Raw genomic sequence first — 11,453 nt, forward strand, 5'->3', positions numbered from 1 at the left:
TGTGTTCTAGAAAGGCACCTTGCTGGCTCAGTAGGAGAGCATGTAGGACTCTTGGTCTCAGGCCTGTGAGTTTGAGCCCCATGTTGAAAATAAAATCTCAAGATGTGAACTAGGGAGGGAAAAGGAGTCATAAGATAGGGCTTGAATTCCAGCCTTGCAATCTGTGCATTTAAACATATCAAATTAATTTCTTATTATCTCAGCTTTCTTATCTGTAAAATGTAATATTTAAATCATAATATTGCCTTGAATAATAAATTACTATATTTAAAATATAGATCATAATAATTTAAAACATTGGAATGAATTTTATTGACTTTTTTCCACTATTCATATACACCTTAAATTATTAGTAATATCAGAATAAATTATAAATTACTTGAGATATAGAATATTCTCTTAGAGTATTTTTTTTTCTAATTCTTAAGCCCTCTGGCCCAGAGTTTTTCACTTAGCAATTTTCATAAAAATATGTATTGGTTAATTATTTTTATTTAGTAAATATACTATAATTCTGTATATTCCTAGGACTATAATAATTAATATAAATTAAATAATACAGGCCTATTGAGAACTTTATGATTCTATCAAAGATTATCAAGAGAGTATAATATGAAAATCATTTTATTTGGTTTTTGCAATTTCAGTTTATATCTATGTCTGTATTTATGCTTATGTAAGAATTACCCAGACTCTAATAGACACACCTTCTTAATTCTGCTGTGTGTTGACTGATTTTTATATGAATTTTCAGTCCTGTATGTAGAAGTATGAAATTAAGTTATCAAAAAGTAAGCTATGAAGATGGAAGTCTGGGATAAATTTTGCCCATATTATTCTCAAGGTATAAAGACAACAAACATAATTTTGCAATATAATAATAAAAATCATTATGTATTAGAATATATATATATATATGTATGTAACTATCCTCTTATTTTTTCTTTTTTGCATCATGTCATGTTATCTCCTAACTTTCAAATTAGAGACAGAATTGAAGGAATAAGTATTTCTCTCCTCTGACTTGGGCCTCCATATCAACCTAAGTCATTAACTTTTCCCACCCTTGAGGGAACTAATATTTATTTTATACCTAATCTGTCCTAGGCATTGTGTTAAGTGTTTTAAATTTCATTTATCATTCATCCTGTATAGCAACCCCCCTTAGTAGGGACCAACATCCCCATTTTACAGGGGGAGGAAATTGAAGATAATAAAGGATAGGCAATTGTCCCAAAGAAGCATAAGCATTAAATGGCAGAACTGAGAGCTGAACTCATGTCTGGATTTAGCAATAATGCTTTTCATCAGTATTCTACAATTTCTCATACTTTTCTTATTTTGAGGTTCTAGCTATTTCAGTGGCATGACATATTTTCTCCTTTCTCATCTGTTAAGTATCCTATTAAAAGTACCAATGACTTGATTTGAAGAATTGCTGTGGTTGCTGCATTTTATAAATGTTAAGTATTTTTAAGTAGTCCAGTGCTCACAAATATTCTTTAATGTTTCTTTGTCTTCAGAGTCTCCTCATTTACAATCTCAACTTTAACCTTGGAAGAAACTTTACTGTTCAATGGAATCAAAATTTCTCAGTAAATGAAAGGTTTACTTGTTATCCAGATGCAGACCCTGCAAGTAAAGAAAAGTGTGAAGCACGTGGTTGTTTATGGGAAACGGTACTAAGAATTTTAATTATAATTCATAGTATGGCTTTTACATAAATATCTCAATGTAAGCATTATGTATTATAATTTTAATTCTACAGCATATGAACTAAATTCATCTAGAGAAACATTTGGGATTTGAAATTAGGACTTTGATAGACAATTTGTTTTTATCTTAATTAATTCTCCAAAGACATTTTAGTAAATGCTAGACTAAATGGATGTGTAAGTTGCTTTCCAGGCACTTTGGATTGTGTGCCTCACTTTACTTAATAAAGTATGCCCATTTTACTTACCAAAATAGTCCTCTATTGGTTGAACTCTTATTAGATGTTGACTATGGCTGAATAGCTTAATTTACTAAGATAATATGTCAGTAGGAGTCAGTCTTTCAAAAGCATTGTCTCAAGTTATTAAAACTTCTGAAATTGATGGGCTGTTATCAGTTCCACTGAGGGGTAATTTCTAGCCAGTTATTTTGGTCATCCATTCAAAAGAATGATGATTTGGTTAAACAAGACACAATTTATTTTTCTTTTACAAAAAAAGAGTCCCATGCCTGATATGCTGGCCTCTCAACATCATCAATGTCTTATATTTACCATTTCTTTTTTATCCTCAAGATTGTATTATGTCTTCTACCATTATGTATTCATTCCAGGCCCAAAGGTGGGAAGGGGACGGGCATCCTATTTTAATCAGCTTACACTCTTTTATTTTAAGGAAGTTTTGGAGGTCATATATAACTTCCTCAAAAGAGACTGGGACATGATGATGGGCACATTGCTTCTCCCAGCAATATGATAATTTAATAAATAAGAAAGATGGGAGAATGGACTATCATAAGGCAACTAGCCCTCAATGCCACCATTTATCATTCTTTTTCTTAGGTCCTAGCTTCCACTCTTATATAAACCAATCAGTTTTGATCTTTGGCCATAGTCCTTATTTATTTGTTTGTTTGTTTGTTTGTTTTTATGATATTCAGTTAGCCACTGTATAGTACATCATTAGTTTTTGATGTAGTGTTCAATGATTCATTAGTTAAGTATAACACCCAGTGCTCATCACAGCACATGCCCTCTTCAATACCCATCAACTTGCCACCCCCTCCCCCTGCATAGGCCCTATTTAAATACTGGTCAGGATGTAATTGACCAGTATAAGGATCAGTCATGAGATAAGGAATGATACAGTTTCATTATAAGTAAAAGAAAGAACTTTAAGTACAGGCCCTTCTGAGGGTTGTTGTAGAGCCATTTTACACACTAAAGACAATAGTCAGTATGAAGAATAAGAATAAGCATGGAATCAAAATTAATGAGTAATACTTAATTTTTGCAAAGACCATAGGGTCGTTCTATTTTCTGTTGAAAAGCTATGACATTTGACTCTTTTCCTCTACTGGTCTCTTTAGAGTCAAAATATAAATATTATATATAACATTTTAGTTATGGTGTTTTAAGTTGCATAATAGATATTTTGTGCTGTGATTATAATTTTATTTTAGTATTAAATAATAAAATTCATAAATTATACAACATGTGATTAAACATGTCTACCTTTTTTGAAGAGTCCATATTATAATGTTTACAATTTCTAGCAGTGAACATGTATTCTGTTTTTAGCCTCCTCTTAGCTCCCGAGCACCTGACTGTTACTTTCCTAGACAATACAACCCTTATTTGGTCAGTTCAACTCAGTATTCATCAATGGGTATAACGACTGACCTCCAACTGAATCCTACAAGAGCTCAAATAAAGCTACCTTCTGAACCCATCTCAACTCTTCGTGTGGAGGTGAAATATCACAAAAATGATGTGCTGCAGTTTAAGGTATGTTTAATATAAACTATGCATGACTCATCTCTCAAGACAAAAGATTCTGAATAGTTTAGATACTTCAATTTTAATGTGATATTAAGGATTATTAATTATATTGTAGACATTTTGATTTTATAAAAATAAAGTTTTTTTTTTCCTACTCAGCTCATATCTAGGTGCACAATAAATAAATCTTCTTATTTTTGCAACTTTGTGAATAATTAAACATGTAGTGGTGATTTAAAAAAAATTCAAATTCTTGCTAAATACATAAATTACTTAGAATCGGACTATGTTATAGTCCCATTAAAATAAACAAAACAGGGATGCCTGCTGGCTCAGTCGTTTAAACGTCAGCCTTCGGCTCAAGTCATGATCCCAGGGTGCTGAGATTGAGCCCAGGTCAGGCTCCCTGCTCAGCAGGGAGTCTGCTTCTCTCTCTCCCTCTTCCTCTGCCTCCTGCTTGTGCTCTCTCTCTCTCTCAAATAAATAAATAATCTTAAAAAAAAAACAGAAAAAAAATAAACAAAACAGGATACTATTTACATTGTTTTTAAATAGTGACCTGAATTTTCTGACCAGTGCAGTGGACATAAAAAAAAAAAAAAAATTCTTGCAACAGTACTCTTAGCAGTTAGTTTTTTTAATTGAAGTATAGTTGACACAAGATGTTACATTGGTTTGAGATGCACAAGATAGTGATTTGACAAGTCTATACTTCATGCTATGCTCACCACATGTGTAGCTACCATCTGTCACCATATAATGTTATTACAATACCATTGACTACATTCCCTAAGCTGTACCTTTCATCCCCCTAATGTATTCATTCCATAACTGTAAACCTGATCTCCCACACCCCTTCACCCACTTTGCCCATGCCTCCACCCCTCCCCTCTGGCAACAGTTTGTTCTCATTTTTTACTTAAGAGCTCCAAGGGAATCCGTTAAGAAAACTTCTAAAAATAATAAGATTAGCAAAATGACTGGATGTAAAATAATATCCAAAAAATGTTTTGCTGTATGCTATCATTCACCATTTAGAAATTGAAATGGAGGCAAGTCCCATTAGCAAAATCGAATGAGAAAAAAAATCAAATAAACAACAAAAACATAAAAAAAATCATAGGAGTAAATTGACTGTTTATAAGAAAAGACTTAAAAATGTTGATAGATTTTTTTTTAAAGATTTATTTATTTATCTGAGGGCGAGCCTATTGGGTGAGGTGGGGGAGGGGGCAGAGGGAAAGAAAGTCTTAAGCAGACTCCCTGCTGAGTGGGGAGCCAGATGCAGGGCTGATCTCACTACCCTGATATCACCACTGACCTGAGCGAAACCAAGAGTCAGACACCCAACCAATTGTGCCACCCAGGAGCCCCCCAAAAAGTGTTGATAGATTTTAAATAAGTACATTAAAAAATAAGCAAATTTTAAAAATCTTAAATAAGCCTATTTTTTTTAAAGTTAATTCATTTTCTTTAAGTTCATCTGGAAAAATAAACATATGACAATGGCAATAATTAAAACTCAGAAAAAGAAGAGATGATAAAATTTATGGAATTGGAAGAGTATGGAACTGCAGCCAGAAATACTTGAAAGTTTATTGAAAAAAGATGACATAAAAAATATATATGTGTGTGTGTAAAAGATGTGCTTGTATATATACAAAATCAATCAAACATAAGCTCAGAAAAAAAAATTAGTTGCATTTTTATCTTGTATCTGCCTAGTAAAAACCTTTCAAACCATAGATACAAAGGTATAAATCCCACAGGTAAAAATCTATATATTTTCTTACATGAAAATTAACCATATTTCAACATCGACAAACACTATAAAAAATTAGAAGGCAAACAAAAAATGGACAAGTATTTGCCACATACATGACAAAAAGCAAATGATTTCAATTTACACAATCAAGAAAAATAGTAAGACCTCATAAGCAGACATTTAACAGAAGAAATAAAAATTAGAGATAAAATATTAAAATACTTATGTTAGTTGAAAATAAAAGGAACAAAAGAAAAATTAAAAAAATGGGAACCTATATGTTGAATATCATGTAGAAAAAGGTTCATCCTTATCAGCAAGGAAATACATGACAATTAAAAAAATAAATGCTTTTAGTTTAACATAAAGTAATATTAGGGTATACATTTTGGTAAGAACATTAATTAGTAAACTATTTCTGGAAAATAGATATCAAAGCCCTACACATTTTAGTACACTCTCTCTGACCTAACACTATCACTTCTAAGAAATTTATTGAAGAAATAAAGAAATGAATAAACATACATAACCATTAACATTCATTGTAGGATCATACATGTGACCAAAAATATTGAAACAACTTCTGAGTCTGACCATGAATTGGTAAATAATTTTGTGTATCTATATAAGAGAATATTTAGCTCTAAAATTTTTTTGAAGATTTCTCATTGTATATAAAAATGAATTATAAAACAAAAAATGATAAAATGCAATTCATAATTTGATCTCATAAGGTGTGTATGTAGATTTCTGTTTAGTTATGTGAGCCATGAATAAGAATTAAGAATTATATAAACAAGAATTCTAATGTTCTTGTTTGAGCAATTATACTTAAATTATTTAATGATTATTTACATGATATTTCAGCAATAAGAGAGAAAAGTATTTTTTTCATTGTTTCTTTGCAATAGATTTACGACCTCCAAACTAAGAGATATGAAGTTCCAGTACCTTTAAACATTCCAGCCATGCCAACAAGTACTTATGAAAACAGACTTTATGATGTTGATATCAAAGAAAATCCTTTCGGCATCCAGATTCGAAGGAGAAGTACAGGAAGAGTTCTGTAAGTGATTGAATTATTTGCTCTGAGGAATATTTTGATTTTAGGTCAGGAGGGGGAAAGTAAGATTATTTTCACTGTGCTAGAGTATCAGTTATCACACCAAAAATGTTTCAATTTTATTAAATAACTTGGCCTGTTTTAACATTTTTAAACTAAACAATTATCACACTCACGGGACTATCATTAAGGATTAGTAAAATTTCATCTACATTTTGGATGTGATTGATTTCATTATTATCACACTCATTCTTCTAATCAAGTTGAGAACCAAAACAAAGACTCCTCTTGAAAAGTGTGAGTGTTAGCAAAAAAAGTAATTGGAAATGTGTTATGTAAGTATTTAATTAGAAATTAATTGAAATTGAAATTTATTAGTTCTGAAATCTGATAGAGTTAATACTATCTCTGCCAGGTAATGATGGAATGAAATTATGATACACATACATCTCTCTATATTTTTATGTTACAACAAATAAACTTATGTAAAAAAATATTTCTATTTTAGTAAAAAGTTGAGCTTTGTAGACAAAGTATAGTATATTAAAAGATACTTTTATGTAATTTAAGCTTGCCATGCTACTTTATAGAAGATGTTGTCAGGATGTTTTCAGGTATTGTCAGGATGGATACAAATAATGAAGAAACTTATGTCTGTATTGTTTTAAAAATTGTTTTGTTACGACCATATTTTTATTTCAGAGGATAAGAAGTGAAGTCATTTTGTAAAAAATTTCTGTTGCAATGGCATGATTTATTTTTATTTGGAAAACATTATTTTAATAATACTTCTCCAAAATCCTTAACATAAAAATTTGAATACGTGTCAAATTCTTTGTAATTCTTTTTTTTTCCTTCCAACTTTAATTTCTTTTCTTCCTCTTTTACATTCTTGCAAATGACTAGAAAAACAATACATTCTCTGTAACACATTTCTTCTGGATTTATTTTAAAACACCCATTTTTATAAATACAAAATTAAAGAAGAAAATGATTGGGAGTAGTAATTAGGGAGAGCTTGGAATTAAAATATCCATCATTGGATGCCTGGGTGGCTCAGTCGTTAAGCGTCTGCCGTTGGCTCAGGTCATGATCCCGGGGTCCTGGGATCGAGTCCGGCATTGGCTCCTTGCTCAGAGGGGAGCCTGCTTTTCCCTCTGCCTGCTTCTCCCCCTGGTTGTACTCTCTCTTTCTCTGTCGAATAAATAAAATATTTAAAAAACAAAAAAAAATTAAATATCCATCATGCCTTAGTTTATTTTGATATTGATTTCATTTTATTCTATATGTAGAAAAAGTTTACTGTATCTCAAGGGAACAGGAAAACAGAGGACTTTCAATTTCTGGGACATATATTACTTCTAGGCCAATATTATTTATAACTTCATATTAATTTTATTTTAAAAAACAGCATATATCTAAAGATAAACATATAATCATATTCATCATATAATTTATTTTATTAATAATGCTTAATTGAAATATATTTTAGATATTCTTTAACTTAGTCAAAAGGAAAATGTATGGGGATAATTATTTTCATTTGGTATTTGAGTACAATAAGTACACAGAGAAAAATATTACTGATTGTCAGATCACCTAAGAAAGAATTACCATTAGTTATTTGTGGTACTACTTTGTGTATATCTACAGGATTAGAATTGTTTTCTTTTCTTTTCAGTTGGGACTCCTACCTGCCTGGATTTGCTTTTAATGACCAGTTTATTCAAATATCTACTCGCCTGCCATCAGAATATATATATGGTTTTGGGGAAGTGGAACACACAGCATTTAAGAGAGACCTGAACTGGCATACTTGGGGAATGTTCACAAGAGACCAAGCCCCTGGTGTAGGTATTAATATTTGACTCCTCCATGAGGCAACTAAGACCATGATTAGGATCTCAGCCACTTCTCTGTAGGCCTGGACTTCAGTACTGAAGTAATGACAAGGGGGCCCCAGACCTGCTACAGTGATTTTCTAAAAAGCAAACAAAAAAGCCATGGACACAGGAGACAGGAGAAAGCAGAGGATTGGATGGATAACATCCTTGATTACAGTGAAAAGTGAGGTTGTAACCCCAACCCTATCCTCTCAATTGCATAGAACAAATATTCAGATTCAGAATCCCCTGCCAAATCAACTTTTACTCTCAGCTTTTAGAAATAACTGACTAGGGTTCTCCTTGAAAAAAAAATTTTTTTTTTACTTTTTTGATATTGATTAGATGCTAACTTTTTCCTTTATGATACCGAGCTACAGGTGTGCATTTTTATGAGGCCATACTGCTAGTTACATCTTTAGAAAATGTTTTTATATGCTTATGTCACTTTTCCCAATGTTTTGTCTTATTAATGGAATACATTTCATGAATATTTAATGAATTGCACAACTCATATTAACTATAGTTATTCTAAGCATATCATGAAAAAACACATTTTAATAAAAATACTAGCTCATTTCCATTTTTCATACATTATGTGTATCTAAAGGATATATTCAGTATGAGATTATAAATGTATATACTATTGCAATGACTTTTTATTGTTAGGTGCTTAAACAACTTTTATCTGTATCATAATTGTTCAAACTTAGATTATGAAGACTGTTTTTCATTTGTATCAACTTCAAAGTTTGTTTTACAAAATGTGTTTCTTTAAAACTGCAACATTAGTATTGGCATTATTAGGTTAATATAATCTTGACTCTCAAAATATAAATCTTCTTTCACATGCTAATCAAATACTGGGATACAGTGTGAGTCAAAGAAGTCAGTTGTTGTGGCTGTGTGTGTGTGTGTGTGTTTTATTTTTTGTATTTTTAGAGAGAACACAAGCAAGAGTGGGGAGGAGGGGTCGCAGACGGAGAGGTAGAGAGAGAATCCCAAGCAGGCTCCGTGCTCCTGGCAGAGCCCGACACAGGGCTCCATCTCAAGGTCCTGAGATTGATCTGAGCCAAAATCAAGAGTCGGAGGCTTAACAGACTGAACTACCCAGGTGCCCCTAAAGTTGTCAGTTTGATTAGGGATCATCAACTTAAAAGTTTTGTGACTTTTGCAAGTCATTTCATGACCCTGAGTATAGGTTTTTTATTCTGAAAAATGAAAAGATCTAGCTAAAATGAAATTAAATGTTTTATAAAATGTTGTATAAACAAGATATTATCATTTAAAATATTATCATAAATATCATATAAACTTAGATATTACCATATAAGTTCTTAAGAGGTTTGAATACTTTCATCATTTTAATCATTTCTAGGACATTTTATTATTGAAAAAGAGGTGCCAATTTATAAATAAATTAAGACATACCTGTAGAAAGAAACCCAACTACACTAATACCAATGGTTTTTTACATCAGTTAATATGACAATATTTGTGGGTGTTACAAATTTCTACATTCATTTGTATGCTCTAAAGCAGTAATGGTTCAAATAATAAGAAACATTTTTTCTAAAGGAGATATATTTATTTTAATTTAAGCATAGATTTGTGTACAAAGAAGGACCCTTTAAATTCATATAGGCTCAATCTTATAATGAATTTAAATATTACCTTGAAAAAATTCATATGCTACTATTATTTAAATATTATGCTATTATTACTTATATATTATATATGTTTAATTTTTTATTTTAGTATAAATTTAATTCCTATGGATTTCATCCTTATTACATGGCTCTGGAAGATGAAGGCTATGCTCATGGAGTTCTCTTACTTAACAGCAATGCAATGGGTAAAACAATCATTTGTTGAATTTCTTATATTTTATATGACTCTTTAGTAAACTAGTATACATAGATAAAAAATTGTAATCATATTTTGGATTTCCAGATGTTACATTTCAGCCAACTCCTGCTCTAACTTACCGTGTAATTGGAGGAATCTTGGACTTTTATATGTTCTTGGGCCCAACTCCTGAAGTTGCAACCCAGCAATACCATGAAGTATGATTGTAAATTAAAAAAAAAAAAAAAGTTTTCTTTGTAATATAAAGTAACTCTCTTAGTTCACAAATAACTCTTTTTTTTTCCCCAAAGGTAATTGGCCGACCAGTCATGCCACCTTACTGGGCTTTGGGATACCAATTATGTCATTATGGGTACAGAAATACTTCAGAAGTTGAGCAAGTATATAATGATATGGTGGCTGCTCAGATCCCCTATGTACGTATATAAATTTTTAAAACAGTGTTAAATATGTCATCTATAAAAGCAAAATAAAAAAATATGTATACTTTAAAATTAATCATTTGGCAATAATTCTTAGTTTTTTAGTAGCACCTAATGACTTGGTTATAAGATTTTTATAAAGTGTCTTTATTAGATGAAGGAAAAAGGATAGTATCATTCCTTTTTCTCCTTTCTCTCTAGTTCCATGACCCTGAATTGTACTAAACAAGTCACTGTGCACTTGTTTTTCTCTCATAAGCTTTGGGTTGCTTAAGTAATCAGATGTATTTCCCATATTTTTTTTATATGAGAATAAGAGTCCACAGAAACCTACTTCATCAGCTGATTTGACAAAATACGGAGAAGAAATTGGAAATGAAACTAAGTGATTTTTGCCCTGGAACAGTGATAGTTGTAAGGTTAGAACACAGAATTAGAGCACTTGCAGAATATTCTATTCCCTCAATATTTGGGAAACTAAATATTACTGAGTATCTAGAAATAATCATCCCTGTGATTTTATTTTTTAAACAGATTCAGGAATCCCAGGGGTCCTTCTGGGAGCACTTAAACAGTGAAATCCAGAATGCTTGGTATATAAGAACTCATTCTAAGAAGAATGAGAAGGGCCTCATTATAAGACATTGGTACATGTAGTAGAATCAAGTATATGATTCCTGAATACATTATTATGAGGAAATTAATTGTATAAGTAGATGATATAGAAATATACAAGTGAAAATTTTTTTTATAAAAAGGGAGTTTTTTTCCATATTAGGTCCATTATATGAGCCGTACTTTTTATAACACCTAGAAGAAGAAATTGAGTTAATGTCTATTACCAAAAAATAATTTAAAATTTTGCTATTTAGGTCTAAATGATGTCATGATAGAATTCAAACATTTATTAGTTTAAACATATTTGTAAATACCTATTTGTAAGCACTATTTTGAT

The 11,453-nt window shown here is 31.0% G+C and overlaps 1 protein-coding gene across 1 annotated transcript in view; it reads left to right on the top strand.

Moving 5' to 3' along the window:
• Positions 1-11,453, top strand: part of SI (sucrase-isomaltase) — a 96,380-nt gene that overhangs the window by 43,031 nt on the left and 41,896 nt on the right. Inside the window, exons 24-30 of the mRNA XM_036083581.2 lie at positions 1,524-1,679; positions 3,296-3,502; positions 6,173-6,327; positions 8,006-8,174; positions 9,966-10,062; positions 10,161-10,273; positions 10,367-10,492. Coding sequence (XP_035939474.2) covers positions 1,524-1,679; positions 3,296-3,502; positions 6,173-6,327; positions 8,006-8,174; positions 9,966-10,062; positions 10,161-10,273; positions 10,367-10,492 — 1,023 coding nt within the window. The remainder of the gene's footprint in view (positions 1-1,523; positions 1,680-3,295; positions 3,503-6,172; positions 6,328-8,005; positions 8,175-9,965; positions 10,063-10,160; positions 10,274-10,366; positions 10,493-11,453) is intronic.

Source organism: Halichoerus grypus, chromosome 1 (assembly GCF_964656455.1).
Source record: "Halichoerus grypus chromosome 1, mHalGry1.hap1.1, whole genome shotgun sequence".
In the NCBI taxonomy this organism is placed as follows: Eukaryota; Metazoa; Chordata; class Mammalia; order Carnivora; family Phocidae; genus Halichoerus; species Halichoerus grypus.